Raw genomic sequence first — 16310 nt, forward strand, 5'->3', positions numbered from 1 at the left:
TAATTTTTCATAGTATTCTACAATAATTCTTTGTATATCTATGATGTCTGTGGTGATCTCTCCTCTTTCATTTTGGATTTTATTTATTTGAGTCCTGTGCCTTTTTTCCTTGGTGAGTCTTGCCAAGGGTTTGTCAATTTTGTTGATCTTTTCAAAGAACCAGCTCCTTGTTTTATTGATTTTTTCTATAGTTTTTCTGTTCTCTATTTCATTTATTTCTGCTCTGATTTTTATTATCTCCTTTCTTCAGCCAGTTTTGGGTTGTCTTTGTTCTTCTTTTTCTAGTTCCTTAAGGTGTGAAGTTAAGTGGTTTACTTCAGCTCTCTCTTGTTTGTTCATATAGGCCTGAAGTGATATGAACTTTCCTCTTATTACTGCTTTTGCTGCATCCCAGAGATTCTGATATGTCGTATTTTCATTTTCATTTGTCTGTATATATCTTTTGATCTCTGCGCTTATTTCTTCTTTGACCCATTCATTTTTTAGAAGTATGTTGTTTAGTTTCCACATTTTTGTGGGTTTTTCCCCCTCTTTTTTGCAGTTGAATTCTAGTTTCAAGGCTTTATGATCAGAAAATATGCTTGGTACAATTTCAATTTTTCTAAATTTGCTGATATTGTCTTTGTGGCCCAACATATGGTCAATTCTTGAGAATGTTCCATGTACACTAGAGAAAAATGTATACTCTGTCGCTTTGGGATGAAGTGTCCTGTAGATGTCTATCATATCCAGGTGTTCTAGTATTTCGTTTAAGGCCACTATATCTTTATTGATTCTCTGTTTGGATGACCGATCTAGAGCCGTCAGCGGTGTATTGAGGTCTCCAAGTATGATTGTATTTTTGTTAGTTTTTGTTTTAAGGTCAATAAGTAGCTGTCTTATATATTTTGGTGCTCCTTGGTTTGGTGCATATATATTACGGATTGTTATGTCTTCTTGATTCAAATTCCCCTTAATCATTATGAAATGACCATTTTTGTCTCTGAGTACTTTTTCTGTCTTGTAGTCAGCATTATCAGATATGAGTATTGCTACACCTGTTTTTTTTTGGGTGTTGTTTGCTTGGAGTATTGTTTTCCAGCCTTTCACTTTGAATTTGTTTTTATCCTTGTTGCTTAGATGTGTTTCTTGTAGGCAGCATATAGTTGGATTTTCTTTTTTAATCCATTCTGCTACTCTGTGTCTTTTTATTGGTAAGTTTAATCCATTTACATTTAGTGTAATTATTGACACTTGTGGGTTCCCTACTGCCATTTTATAAATTGCTTTCTGTTAGTTTTGTATCTAGTTTGATTCTTCTCTTTTGTTTTTCTATCATTTGTTTTTGTTTGTTTGTGTTCCATACTTCTTTCCTCTGTTGCTCCCTTTTTTAAGTCAAGTGTTTTTGTGGTGGTTTTATCAAGGGTGGTTACCATTAAGTAATGAAAAGGGTACCTACCATATTCATTGTAGTAACCTATCTTATGAGTATTTCTGCACTTCATCGTCCTTTGCTACTGTTAATCTCCATCCTCTCCTCCTTTTTTTTCCTTTGTTGTCACAGTTTAAGTTTGGTTTTATTGTGTTCTTGGTGGAGCTGTTACTTGTGGTGTTGTTTTCTTTTGTTCTTTGAATCTGGTTGGAAAACCCCCTTTAGTATTTCCTGGAGTGGGGGCTTTCTGCTGATAAATTCTCTCATCTTTTCTGTATTTGTGAATGTTTTTATATCTCCTTCGTACTTGAAGGATAGCTTTGATGGGTATAGTATTCTTGGCTGAAAGTTCCTCTCTTTCAGGGCTTTAAATATTGGGGTCCACTCTCTTCTAGCTTGTAGAGTTTCTGCTGAGAAATCTGATGATAATCTAATAGGCCTTCCTTTAAATGTTGTACTCTTCTTTTCCCTGGCTGCCTTGAGAATTTTTTCTTTGTCATTTATTTGTGTCATCTTTATTATGATGTGCCTTGGAGTGGGTTTGTTTGGGTTAAGAAAACTCGGTGTTCTGTTTGCTTCTTGAATTTGAGGCTTTAGTTCTTTCCACAGGCTTGGGAAGTTCTCATCTATTATTTGTTTGAGTATATTCTCCATTCCATTTTCTTTCTCTTCTCCCTCTGATATACCTATTATTCTTATGTTATTCTTTCTGATGGAGTCAGACAATTCCTGTAGGGCTTTCTCGTTTTTTATTATTTTTGAGTCTCTTTCTTCTTCTCTCTGTTGTGCCTCAAGTTGTTTGTCTTCTATTTCACTAATCCTATCTTCAATCTGGGCTGTTCTGTTAGCTAAGCTTGTTACCTCGTTTTTCAGCTCGTGAATTGAGTTTTTCATTTCTGTTTGATTTGTTTTTATAGTTTCAATTTCCTTGGTAATATATTCTTTGTGTTCATTGAGTTGTTTTCTGATCTCCCTAAATTGCCTTTCTGTGTTTTCTTGTATATCTCTGAGTATTTTTAAGATTTCTATTTTAAATTCTCTGTCATTTAGCTCCAAGGCTTCCAATATGTTAAGTCTTTTCTCCATAGATTTTTCCACATCTATTTGTGTTACCTCTCTTTCTTTTGTATCCATAATATTCGATTTCCTCTTTCTTATTGGCATCTGAGGGTGGTCTTGTTGATAGCACTAATTAGAATTAATAAAGAGTAAAAAGTAAAAAAAAAAAAAAAAGGTAAAACACTCCACAAAAAAAAAAAACAGTAATAATTTATTATTTCCCCCTTTTTTCTTTCTTCTCTTTCCCTCTTCTCCCCTCCTCAGGGAAATATCGTGATGACCTGTGAATTATATTATGCTAGATGGAACAAAAACTGCCTATAATGGAGGGCCTGATTTGGGGTGAAGAGTTCAAGGGGCAAAAAAAAAGGGAGTAGGGACCTACTAAATGCAAAAAAAAAAAAAAAAAAAAAAAAAGAAGAAAATCTTAGACAAGCATAAGATAATTTGCTTGTAAGTGATGGTCGACTAAGAGATATGACAGGGATAAGAGGGAACCAGAAAAAAGGAGGAAAAAAAAGAATAATAAAGAAGAAAAAAAATAAAAATAAGTAAAAATCTGTTTTATTAAGTGGAGTGAAGACTAAATACAATGGAGACCTTGGGTTGGGAGAAATGCTAGTGAGTTAAAAAGCAACGTAAAAAGTACCCAAAATGCCACAAAATAAACAAACAAACAAAAAACAAAAACAAAAGCAAAAAAGAAAAATAAAGCCAAAAAAACCCCTTAAAAATATGGAACGCTTCATGAATTTGCGTGTCATCCTTGCGCAGGGGCCATGCTAATCTTCTCTGTATCGTTCCAATTTTAGTATATGTGCTGCCGAAGCGAGCACAAAGATCTACTTTTTTTTTTTTTTTTTTTGTATTTTTCTGAAGCTGGAAACGGGGAGAGACAGTCAGACTCCCGCATGCGCCCGACCGGGATCCACCCGGCACGCCCACCAGGGGTGATGCTCTGCCCACCAGGGGGGATGCTCTGCTGCGACCAGAGCCATTCTAGCGCCTGGGGCAGAGGCCAAGGAGCCATCCCCAGAGCCCGGGCCATCTTTGCTCCAATGGATCCTTGGCTGTGAGAGGAGAAGAGAGAGGCAGAGAGGAAGGGGGGGGGGTAGAGAAGCAAATGGGCGCTTCTCCTATGTGCCCTGGCCGGGAATCAAACCCGGGTCCCCCGCACGCCAGGCCAACGCTCTACCGCTGAGCCAACCGGCCAGGGCCCTATTTTGTTACTATCTATTTCTGCCTTCAGATTTGCTAAATTTGCTTAATATATTTAGGTATACTAATGTTGGGTGCATATATTTACTTTTGTTATATCCTCTTGATCAATTGACCCATGTGTCAGTATACAGTGACCTTCTTTGCCTCTGTTGCAATATTTGACTTAGTCTCTTGTTTTACATTTGAATGGAGTATCTTTTTATCTCCATTCATTTTCAGCCTCTGTGCATCTTTAAAGCTGCAGTGAGTCTCTTGAAGGCAGCATATAGTTGGGTTTTGTTTTTCTATTCATTCTGTCATTTTATGTCCTTTGATCAAAACATTTTTTTTTCCTTTTTGTATTTTTCTGAAGCTGGAAACGGGGAGGCAGTCAGACAGACTCCCGCATGCGCCCGACCAGGATCCACCCGGCATGCCCACCAGGGGGCGATGCTCTGCCCATCTGGGGCGTCACTCTGCCACAATCAGAGCCATTCTACCGCCTGAGGCAGAGGCCACAGAGCCATCCTCAGTGCCCGGGCAAACTTTGCTCTGATGGAGCCCTGGCTGTGGGAGGGGAAGAGAGAGACAGAGAGGAAGGAGAGGGGCAGGGGTGGAGAAGCAGATGGGCGCTTCTCCTATGTGCCCTAGCCGGGAATTGAACCTGGGACTCCCGCATGCCAGGCCGACGTTCTACCACTGAGCGGCCAGGGCCAATCAAAACATTTAATCCACTTATTTTTAAAGTAATTATTGATAGGTAAGAACTTAATATTGCCATCTTTTTAATTGACTTGGGGCTGTTTTATACTTCCCTGGTTCCTGTTTCCCTCCTGTTGTCTTCTTTGGTGATTTGATGATTTTCTGTCGTGTTATCCCTTGTTTCCTTTCTCTGTAACTTTTGTATACCTATTGTAAGTTTTTGATTTTTGGTTATAGTGAGGCCTACATAAAACATCTTAAACAGTCTATGGTCAGTTGATGACAATTTTAATTATATACAAAAACTCAGCCATTTTACTCCCCCCATTTTGTTTTTTTATGTCAACAATTTATCTTTTAATATAGTGTCAATTAACCAATTGCATTTGTAGCAATACTTTTAGTACTTTTTCTTTTACCCTTCATACTGGAATAAAGTGACTTATATACCACCATTACCATATTAGAATGTTTTGAATTTGATTATATATTTACCTTTACCAGTGATGCTGTCCCATAATTCTAATAGGCTTTAATCACTCTTTTTCAATCTTTTTTTCTCCACTGACTGAATAATTTCCATGGACCTATCTTAAAGTTCACAGATTCTTTTTTCTGTACAATCAAATTTGTTATTGGTGCTATTACATTTTTTTCATTCCTATTATAATTTTAAATTCCAGAATATATTTGGTTCTATGATTTTTGTTTTATGATTTTTATCTCTATTAAACTTTTTTTTATGTATTGTTTTTCTGATTTTATTATGTGTTCTTTTGCAGCTCACTGCGCTTCCTTAAAACAATTATTTTGAATTCTCTGTCATTATAGTTCTTTGTTGTCAGTTACTAGAAAATGGCTTCTTTGAATATATATTTCTTTTGAAATATATTTTTCGTATTATTTATTGCCTTGTGTTGATGTCTGTACATTTGACAGAGCAGTCACCTCTTCCAGACTTCACAGACTGGTTTGGGTGGGGGAAAATATTTATTGTGGGTGGGTGAAGGGTGCTGGTTGAGGTGGGTATGGTGTTTCCAGAGAAGTCAGAGTGGTGTGTGTAGTCTCTGTGCATCAGTTGGTTGAGATCTGTATTGGCCAAGATTTGCTTGGATCCACAATGGTCAAGACTATTTATCGGTGAGGTCTTTTGGGATCTTTGATAGTAACTACTGCTGAGGACCTCCTGACCTTTTTCTCCCACTGGGGAAGTCATGGCTGAGGGGATCATTCTTGGCTTCAGGTCTGGCTCACAGGTGCCCTACTGATGGAGGTGGCATTGTGTCTGATGCACAAGTGCACTTGGGGTGGCCACTGAGACGAGCTGTAGAACATGGGTGCTCTATAGCAACAGTAGCTCTGAGTCCGGGGCACTGGCTAGTTCACAGCAGCAGCTGCTCTGGTGCCTGAGATGTGGGGTCATGCCAAGGAGCCATGAAGATGGGGACTGGAATGAAAGTACATTTATAGACAGCAGTTCTGAAGTCTGGGGCACTGCCTAGCCCTCAGTGGCACTGGCTCTGGTGTCTGAGATGCGGATGCACGTAGAACAGCTACATAGTCAGGGCCTGGGGTTCGGTGCATGTGGAACAGCTGTGGCTCTGGTCTGGGGCATGTGTGGGCTTTGGGGAGTGGTGGCAGTCCTGGTCTCAGGGTGCTGAAACAGCCTTCTGTGGAGAAGGCCTCTGAGGGCCATACCATGGCTGTCATGGGGGATGTCAAGGTCTTCAGTGGTTGCTTGGTCCTCCACAGAGCAGATCATGGGGAATGTGATGGTGTTGACCTCATGGCTGACACCTGTTCTTTTGTTCTTCGGTGTCTCTAGATGCCTCAGCTTTGCTGACCTCCCTAGAAATTCTGTGGTTATATTCCACACGTGTGGGACACATGTTGCTGTAGGTTCTTAACTATACTCTTCAGTTCTCCCAGGGCTGTTTTCACTCACAGATAGCCATCTACTTATCTTTTGTTGGGGGACAAAGATATTTCCTCAACTATATTGTTCTTTTCTGCCTTATTTCACTGGCTATGAAGCTCCCATACAGGATTGGATAGAGATAGTACATGTTCTGTTTTTAATCTCTAGAGAAAGCACTGACTCTTTTACATTAAGTATGTTAGCTATAGTATTTTTTGTAGATGTCTTTTATAGGTTGAGAAAGGAGTGTTGATCTAGAATGCTGCATTTTGACAAATGCTTCTTCTCATTTGACCACTTTTATTACTTTTACCCAAAACTGGTTATTGCCACCTTGTATAGGCTGCTTTGGACCATGTGGATTTTAAGGCCATTCCAGATGAGTTTGCCTACACACAAGATCACACCCTACCTTTGCTAGCCAACTTTTTGAAGCACAGGCTTATTAACAGATTTATTTCTTCATTTTCTTCATATGTTTATCTCTCATGTTTCAATGGGACTAGAAGCTCATCTAATGTAGTTTATGACATGAATTGTTCCTCTGGTTAAAAAGGTTTTAATACTTTTAGTATCAAATTTAGTATCCAAATACTCTTACTGAAACAGAGAAAGTCTCAACATAAAATAACATGTATTACTAGAGCTTTTATTCTTATGCTGTGAGGGGAAACATTTTTGTTTATTCTGTGTCATAGCAACTGAGGCTATCATAGGCACGGTAGAACAATGAGTGTAGATAAAGTATGAGAAGAAGGAAAATGCAGAAATGCCATTGTTTATTCTTGGCTGTTAATTACACAAACAATTGGGGGCCTACTGTTACTTACACAGTTCACTAATAGCCAAGAATGGTATAATCTCTCTCCAGTACATCAATATTAATACTTTATAAATAACTATGCAAAATTTTATTATGCGTAGTTTTTATAATATTATGCATAGTTTTCATTTTAATTTTATTAAACAAAACATTCCATATAGTCAGTGTGTGTGTGTGTGTGTGTGTGTGCGCTGCTTACTGATGGGGATATGCTCTGAGATATGTCACTAGGCGATTTCATCGTTGTGTGAGCATAGTAGAGTGCACTTATACAAACCTAGATGATATAGACTATTGGTCCTGGACTGCAAGCCTGTACAGCATATTACTGTAAAGAACAGCACAAAATTTAATCAAGCATAAGAGAAAATGATACCATCAAGAGACGCAGTAAACAAAGACAGATGTGGCTGCCGCCAGAACATGGTGTACTATTTACACACGTAGTTACAAGTTTTTTATAGGTAGAGTACTCTCTACAACAATGATAAAAAGTATATGATAGATCAGGGGTCCCCAAACTTTTTACACAGGGGGCCAGTTCACTGTCCCTCAGCCCATTGGAGAGCCGGACTATAAAAAAAAAACTATGAACAAATCCCTATGCACACCGCACATATCTTATTTTAAAGTAAAAAAACAAAACGGGAACAAATACAATATTTAAAATAAAGAACAAGTAAATTTAAATCAACAAACTGACCAGTATTTCAATGGGAACTATGGGCCTGCTTTTGGCTAATGAGATGGTCAATGTCTGGTTCCATATTTGTCACTGCTAGCCGTAACAAGTGATATGACGCGCTTCCAGAGCCATGACGCGTGTGTCCTGCATCACTGGAAGTAGTACTGTACATGAGCAATGCCACGCTTTGCAGTGCTGCAACATACAGTGCTCCTCTCACTGACCACCAATGAAAGAGCTGCCCCTTCCAGAAGGGTGGCGGGGGCTGGATAAATGGCCTTAGGGGGCCACATGTGGCCCGCGGGCCGTAGTTTGGGGACTCCTGTGATAGATACATAAACCAGTAACATAGACATTTATTATTATCAAGCATTATATACTGTACATACTGTATGTCCTCCCCTTTATACAGCTAGCAGCATTGTAGGTTAGTGTACCAACACCACCACTAACGTACACTGTGACATCTTGAGGTGATAGGAATTTCTCAGCTCCAATACAGTATAGTTATTTGACCAATGCTTCCCCTGTGCACGCATACTGCTGGAATCACAGACACGTTCACCGACATCTACACAGTAGCACTGAAGTTCAAATGCTGATACAAGAGGCAAAGATTAACAGCAGAACCAGTGAAACTGCCTGACAACTCTATAGACCTTAGTAAGAAAAAGGCAGACCAAAGGAACATTGGGGTGTGAACTATTCTCTCCACTCCTTTTATTTCTTCCTCCTTCTCTCTTTTTTGAGGTTTTCTAGAGAATCTTTTAAAGACATTCTGTACGTCACTTGTTCCTGGTAAACATACATGCACAGGGAGGTGAGAGAAAGAAGTGTGCCTGGTAATAGAGGGAGAGGTGGAAGGCCAAATGTGGGCCGGCAAATACCATTTTCATTGGTGAAAAAAGACGGGGGCTAAATTACTTCTGACGACTATTTATAAAATTATTTTCTATTTGGTACCTTTATTTGCAATGTTTACAAATTTCACTTAGTTACCTAAAAGACTTCTGTCAGAAACCAAGACAAGACCATTAATCTTATCCGCCAACAATGAAGTGAATACAGGAACTGAAATTTTCTTCCTCAAGGCAACAATCAGGTGAATACACCGGGTCTCTCGTACAATCTCATCCGACCCGAGCATGACGACGATGATGTGTGCTGGCTCGAATGCCCCACGTTCATGGTGTGACATGCCACATACAGGGCATCACTTGTGAACTGCGCTCATGTACTCGGAACCGAACTCAAGTACAGCAATAAGCGTCTGCTTAAAATTCAGAATTTCTCTCAAAAATATTTTAGTAACCAAATCTTTCTCCATTATTCAGATTACAGAAAGGCGGCAAAGCAATGAAACCAGTTTTTTAATGTCTAATCCTGCTTAGGCTATTCACTGACACGAGAATTTGCTAAAGAATTGAGTAATAGGTTGCAAACCTCTAAGGCGTGGACTCTCACGACTGGGTTGGCATTCACAAAAATTTACAATATGTCAAAGTAGGATTGGATTTTGCAGTAATACTTCATTTGTTCTAGCCAAGTTTTACTCTAAAATGCTGAGGAAAATTTAGCACTCATGCAATGTTTCTATGGGCTTTTGACAGTGAACATGTTAATCAAGAAAAGGGCTGTTCTGTCCAACTATTAGACAAGTTATTTGGAAAAGAAAAAATATTTGTCTATGAATTTGTGGATGAAATGTTTCCAAGAAGAAATTATAAATGGGACCTATTTTAGTTCTTTCTTATTATGAATGACAGGCTTAACATTCTTAGGAATCTTAAGAATATAATGAACACATCTTTAAAAGCCTCCAGGGATTATTGAACATTAACGTATCCGCCTCAGCAAATTATTTATCTATAAATTAATCTAATTTCTATCCCCCTTCAATTTGAAAGCTGAACTTCTGAGTCTCCATTTCAACTTTATATCTCAAGAGCCTACATCTGTAAAAACACTTCTAATGAAAACACAAAGACAACCCCCAGAGAAGCAAATAAAATGAGATTTAAGTATATAGCAGCCTTTCTACAGTTACATTCCTAACCACAGTGGATTCTAATGTGATGCCAAGTAGAAGTTATATAACAAAATCAGTGAGTACTCTAGGTCTTTTGGTTTCTATAAAAAATCTAGGTGCTTAAATAATTCTGTAGTTCCCCATTTACACCAAGATAGATGACTTACACCTCTATCTGAGTCATGGGAGCAGAAGGCCCACTGGAGAGGAAGACGTGTAATTTGATTGTTCTCTAGAGCAGGTGGCAGGAAAGTACACGCTGAAAAGTCTGGGCTCTGAGGCCTGTGTCACAGTTGCCAAAACACAAATATCAAAGACAGATTTAAATTTTCAAGTCATAACATATTAAAAATCATTCAACCAGACTTTATTCAGCATTCCCACACAAATCATTTTATCAGTTAATAAGACCACCAGCCAACAGTCAAATTATAGCCAACAAAAAGATCCTGTGTCTATTTTAGGGAACTAGTAATTCATTGTGAAAAATTCTAATTTGTCCATGGTCTGGATTATCTGCTAAATTACACAACCAGTGATTTTAAAAAATATTGTTGTTATTCTTTTTTTGAAAGGATAACAAGACCTTAATTTTATATATAAACCTGAAGGCATTACAATTCCACATTTCAAGGAACCTCCAATTTACTTTTAGAAGATGGGATGAAAATGTAGCCATTAATTTTCACTGATTTCAGGTTTTGTTAACAAAGGTGCTACAAACATAATGAAGTAGCTCAGCCATTCCTACATCAAGGACAGAACAGTATCTTCAAGAACGGACTGACAGGCAACTCATATGCAGAACACTTTCAGCATGAAAACACTGTGTAGGGAGACTCGAGGCCAACTTTTCTTAAATTGTGGTAAAAATATATATAACAAAATTTAATTGCTTTAAGAAAATAATTCAGTGGTATTAAATATATTCACAATGCTATAGAACTATTTCCACTACCTATAATGCAGACAATATAAAATCTTTTATTCCCGTCTTTCTTTATGAATGCAGCAAATTTTGAGTGCCTGCACGTGGCAGGCACTATTTTTAGTCCTGGCCTAGAGCAGAAAGACAGACCTGACCTCTGTCCTCACGGATGCTATGTTCTGGTTAACTGTGCTTACTCTAACTAAGCACACTTTTACTATTGTCCCCAAACTCTTTATTTTTTTTTAGCGAGAGATGGAGAGAGACAGGGATAGACAAATAGGAAGGGAGAAAGATGAGAAGCATCAATTCTTTATTGCAGCACCTTAGGTGTTCATTGATTGCTTTCCCATATGTGCCGTGACCGGAGGGGAGGCAGGCTCGAGCCGAGTCAGTGACCCCTTGCTCAAGCCAGAGACCTTGGGCTTCAAGACAGTGACCTTTGGGCTCAAGCCGGAGACCATGGGGTCATGTCTATGATCCCATGCACAAGCCAGATGAGTCTGCACTCAAGCTGGCAACCTTGGTTTCGAGCCTGGGTCTTCTGCATCCCAGTCTGAAGCTCTACCCACTGCGCCACCACCTGGTCAGGCGTCAGGCTGTCCCCAAACTCTTAGAACATGTGGAAATGTGCACCATTTTGATAAGATACCAATGGCAGGATAGATACCTTGGATTAGCAATCCATTTCAAACATAACAGGATTGCTTAGAGATGTTACAGCAGAACATTATCTACCTGTCACTATTATTTCTGGTCTCTGCTTAAATAGGTGACAGAACATTTGAGCTATATTCTTAACTGATGAACAAATATTATACTCTTATGTCGGCCTTCTACAGCTCCATCATTTAATTCAACATCTGATAAAATGTATACCATAGAGACTGGTCATAGAAAAATACTTCGGGTTTTCTAATATTTTCAAGATCTATGTGGGGTTTTATTTATACAAAATGTTCAGAATAAGCAAATCCACAGAGGCAGAAGGTAAGCTGGTGGTTGTTAGGAAGTGGGGAAAGGAGAGGAGGGGCGTGACTGCTAATGAATATATGTTTCTTTTGGGGATGATCACAGTTCTAGAATTAGATGGTAGTGATGGTGCACAGTTCTATGAATATGCTAAAAACTACTGAATTATATATTTTATAAGGTGAATTTTATTTATGGCATGTGACTTTTATAAGAAGAAATCAAATTAGGTATTTCCTTAAGCTGGATATAATAGTAGTGAGAGGCCGCCTTTTAAAAGTCCATACAGTGAGAAAGCAATCAATGAACAACTAAGGAGTCGCAACAAAGAATTGATGCTTCTCATCTCTCTCTTCTTGTCTGTCTATCCCTATTTGTCCCTCTGTCTCACACACAAAAAAGTCCATACATAGTCCCAAGAGGCGCCTTTTACAAACTGCAAGAAGCAGGCCAGTCCATTCTGAGGTGACTGACATGTGAACTGGGATGACCTCAGCACCCAGACTCAGGTTGGGCAGTATCTGGACAGAGCAGTAAGCGGACGAGAAAGTCATCTGCTTACAATAGACAGCTGACACTTAAGATGTTCGTGCAGTGCCCCCATACATCCTGAAGTCATGCTCAAATTCCCACCTTTGCGGGAAGCAACAGGAACCCAGCTCTAGAAAGAAATGACTGGGATATACCTATGAAGGCTCCAAGACTACACAGACACAGCACCACGTACCTGGTAGACGTGGAACACCCCTCCATGCGGTATGAGCCAACCTTACATGTGGAGATAGACTTTCTCCTGGAAAAGGAATCACTAAGAGTTTAACGATGAATTTTATTTCATATAAAAATAGTTGATGAAAGGTCTGCTGTTCTATGCAGTAATGAGGAGATTTACTAATTCATCACTCACTTGCTCAATTCATTCATCTACTGTGGTCATACTCAACTCCCAGGGATCGGCAATAATTTTAGAGCAATCAGTAGAGATATGTTAAATGCCACAGACAAATGAAATGGCTGCTGCTGAAGGGCTACAAAGAAGTGTTAAAATTTCACACTCTTCCAATTTTAAGACATAAAAAAGCATATGCAATGTAAGCACTTGAAAAACAGATAAAGCGATTTGCTAAGTAGGGGAAGTGTTAAGCATCTGCTCACTCGGTTTAAAACAAAAGTACTGCTCAGGAACTCAAACATGCACACAGTTTTGATTTTATTTGTTAAAATACACAGCCAAAAGATAGCTTTACTGAGGACAAAATGAACCACACATTCATTTTAGAAAAGTCCTTTAGTTTCTTTAAATCTAAGGCCCCCTCTAGTGTTTGAGAACAGTCACATGCAGCACACAATGCAATTGAAGGCACTGTCACCATATTTTATCCGAGACCTTCCAAAACAAAAAGAATACTGTTCAATTCATGTGGTCTGAAAATCAATGAGAGAAAATGCCTAACCATAATTAATATTTCAGATTTCTGCTATGATTCACATATTCATTATTCTCTTATTCAGTCATTTCTTTCTCTTATTTACTGCTGGGTGGTTTTTAGATTAATATTTTGTTAATAAAGAAAAAGCATATAATGCATGTAGGGACTTTAATTTCCCAAACAAGAAATATCCCTCCTTGGAAAGCAACAGGAAATTAATTTAGTGTTTCCAAATAGCCTATTCTGCTTTTATAGATGTTTTCAGTAAATAGTATGTATATTTCCTAAAGTAGACACTTAAATTTATTATATTTGGGAGTCAGAAATTTCAAACTACATATAATAACCCTTTTCACTGCCCTGTGAAAGGACGTGGAAAGTGCTGCTTTGAGGGCGAATGCTGGCTCTGAATACTGTGATATAAAGAGATTCGTAAAAGTTTATGCAGACATGGCACCGTGTAAATCCCATGATTTCATCTCGTGTACTTTTTAAAAAGACTGATTAAAATTGGGGAAGAAAATGTTTTTCATTCTACTTTCTCAGGTGAAGCCTTTAAGTGTCTGCTTCCATGTTTTATTACAGAGTTAACTAGTCTTACTGGAAAATAAAAAGAAATCTCTATTTTCCACAAAAGCAAGTGATGTAATCTTGAGCAGGAGGTCGACAAAGACCTTATTATGCTATTACTTCATATTCTTAAAAAGTTAGGAGCACACTGAAAACTTGAAAACGCAATAGTTCTTGAAACAAGTATAATCTGTATTAACTTTATTTAAATAGAGACTAATTTGGCTCTCAACATTATATGGCTTCTCTGCATTGACCCTGCTTTCTGTTTTCAAACTTGGCACTTGCAAATGTTGTAAGTGCAAAAGATAGGACATCTAAAATGAGTTAAATAAAACTGATTACATTAAAAATTGGTATAAACAATGAAGGTATCTACATTAAAATGAACAGGACACAACATTTTAAAAGTGAAACATATATTCTTTTGGCTCAATATGAAGAGTTACATAACTGAAAATTACTGCAGTTTTTCTACTAGAACAAATTTAGTGAAAAGCTGTTCTGAAAATGAGCCATGAAATTATAAATTATGAGAAATACTGAAAAGTCATTTAAAATGAGTATTTAAAATGCAATTGCAAATAAAACCAGAATGGGAGAGGTAGCAAAAAGTAAATAAAATCAAATAAATACTATACAAAAGCATATAAAATTCTGCTTATAAAAAATTGAAAGTTGCATCTTAAAACATCCATTTTTCCTTTCATTTGAGGGATTTTACGATGAATTTAAAATTTAGACCTGGAGTCTGTAAAGATTTTCCAAATGGTATTAATTACTGGCATTGTTTTTTGCCAAAACCTCTCTGATCTGTCGGTCAAGTTCACTTATTATTCGATCCTCGTGATTATACACACCCGTCCTCATCAAAGTATCCCTTTCTTCTATTAGGCGAGTCAAGTAATCATCCAAACCTTCTTCCAAGGCATTGCCATGTGGACTATCCATTTTTCCACTTGCAATCTCTCTGGAATCCTGGTACTGTTTTTGTTCTTGTTGCCTTAACCTGAGAAGTCAAGAACAAATACCGCTCTAGCCATCAACAAATACTGTTTTGGTTTTCTTAACAATGCCATTTAAAACAAAATGATTTAATGGTAAAATACGTTTTTAGTAATATTTTCAGGAAGAAAACAAAAACCAGTGTTACACTTGGCACACTTATAAAAGACAGTTTTAAAAACACTTGTTTTTCTAATTATAAAATACATGAAAACTGGAGAAATTCTGGAAATGTGCAAAAAAAAGAAAATAAAATCAGCATAATCTTATCCAGAGATAACCTATCTGAGTAATAATTTCCTGTATTTCTTTTCAATTTACAATGCATATTGTATATATTTTAAATATTTTTCTAAAAGTCAATGTGATATATGCAGTATGCTATTTTTCCACTTATTAATATAATATTTTCTCCATGGCATCAAGTGTTTTTCTAAACGGCTTTATAACATTCCATTGTTTAGATGCACTATTACCATCATTTAATCATCCTTTAATTTGGTCTTTAGGTAGTTAAACCTTTGTTATTGCTATTTTGAACATAACATTTTCTTCTAAATTCATTCAACAAACATCTATTTGTACCAAAAAATGTTAGGTTTGTGCGATACTATAATGAATCAAGAAGAAAAGTCCTTACTGTTATGAAGTTCATTTTGCTATTCATAGAAAGTGAAATTCTATAAATGTGAATGCCTGGTTCAAAGGGCATGTACATTTTAAGATTTTGTATAGATATCTTCAAGTAATGTTTGTGATGACCTCATGTAAGAGATGAAGAAGGGAGAGCAGGTGTCAGTCTGAGGTTTGGGTATTTCTAATGGAGTACTGTAAATCACATTGCCTTGAAAATGGAGTGCTTACTAAGTAATAGTAAGGGGAAGTTTGGACAAAGAATATTTTTTTCTTTTTTTTTTTGTATTTTTCTGAAGTGAGAAGTAAGGAGGCAGAGAGACAGACTCCTGCCTATGCCCGACCGGGATCCACCAGTAAGCCTGCTAGGGGGCATTGCTCCAGTTGCAACTGGAGCCATTCTAGCGCCTGAGGCAGAGGTCATGGAACCTTCCTCAGCGCCTGGACCTACTGTGTGCTCCAATGGAGCTTTAGCTGCAGGAGGGGAAGAGAGATATAGAGAGAAAAGAGAGGAGGAGAGGTGGAGAAGCAGATGGGCGCTTCTCCTGTGTGCCCTGGCCGGGAATTGAACCTGAGACTTCCACATGCCAGGCCAATGCTCTACCACTGAGCCAACCGTGGACAAGGAGTATTTTTAATTTAATTTAGAATGTACAACTAAGATATAACTTAATACTCTTCTATGTAAATGGCTACAAAAATGTTTTAATTTGCAGCTACTTCTAAATTTTGTCTTATAAATAAGATAAAGCAGTTGCGAGTAAGCCCCTGCTTCTAGATGGTCTTCAGGGTAAGTAAGTCAATGAGAACCAAATCCACTTCTGAATTTACAAATACAGTGGGAGAGAAGAAGAGTCAGTGAGGAGGACATCCTACTCTGGCAGCTGAGGAGGACTGGGGCCCAGCAGAAAGGCTGTAGGACTGTTGGTAGTATGCAGTTTCATT

General features: G+C 37.9%; 1 protein-coding gene and 1 non-coding gene across 4 annotated transcripts in view; both read right to left on the reverse strand.

Moving 5' to 3' along the window:
- Positions 1-3199: 3199 nt before the first annotated feature.
- Positions 3200-3306, reverse strand: LOC136336894 (U6 spliceosomal RNA). Its single transcript, XR_010731630.1, has one exon. It is a non-coding gene; the product is annotated as a U6 spliceosomal RNA (small nuclear RNA).
- Positions 3307-12536: 9230 nt separating this feature from the next.
- CEP120 (centrosomal protein 120) overlaps positions 12537-16310 on the reverse strand; it is a 65638-nt gene continuing 61864 nt past the window's right edge. For 2 of the 3 annotated variants that reach the window (XM_066274200.1, XM_066274199.1), the window contains one exon: positions 12537-14736. In XM_066274200.1, coding sequence (XP_066130297.1) covers positions 14502-14736 — 235 coding nt within the window. In that variant the 3' untranslated portion in view covers positions 12537-14501. The remainder of the gene's footprint in view (positions 14737-16310) is intronic. The other variant, XM_066274201.1, reaches the window with a different exon arrangement.

This window comes from Saccopteryx bilineata, chromosome 4 (assembly GCF_036850765.1).
Source record: "Saccopteryx bilineata isolate mSacBil1 chromosome 4, mSacBil1_pri_phased_curated, whole genome shotgun sequence".
NCBI classification, from domain to species: Eukaryota; Metazoa; Chordata; class Mammalia; order Chiroptera; family Emballonuridae; genus Saccopteryx; species Saccopteryx bilineata.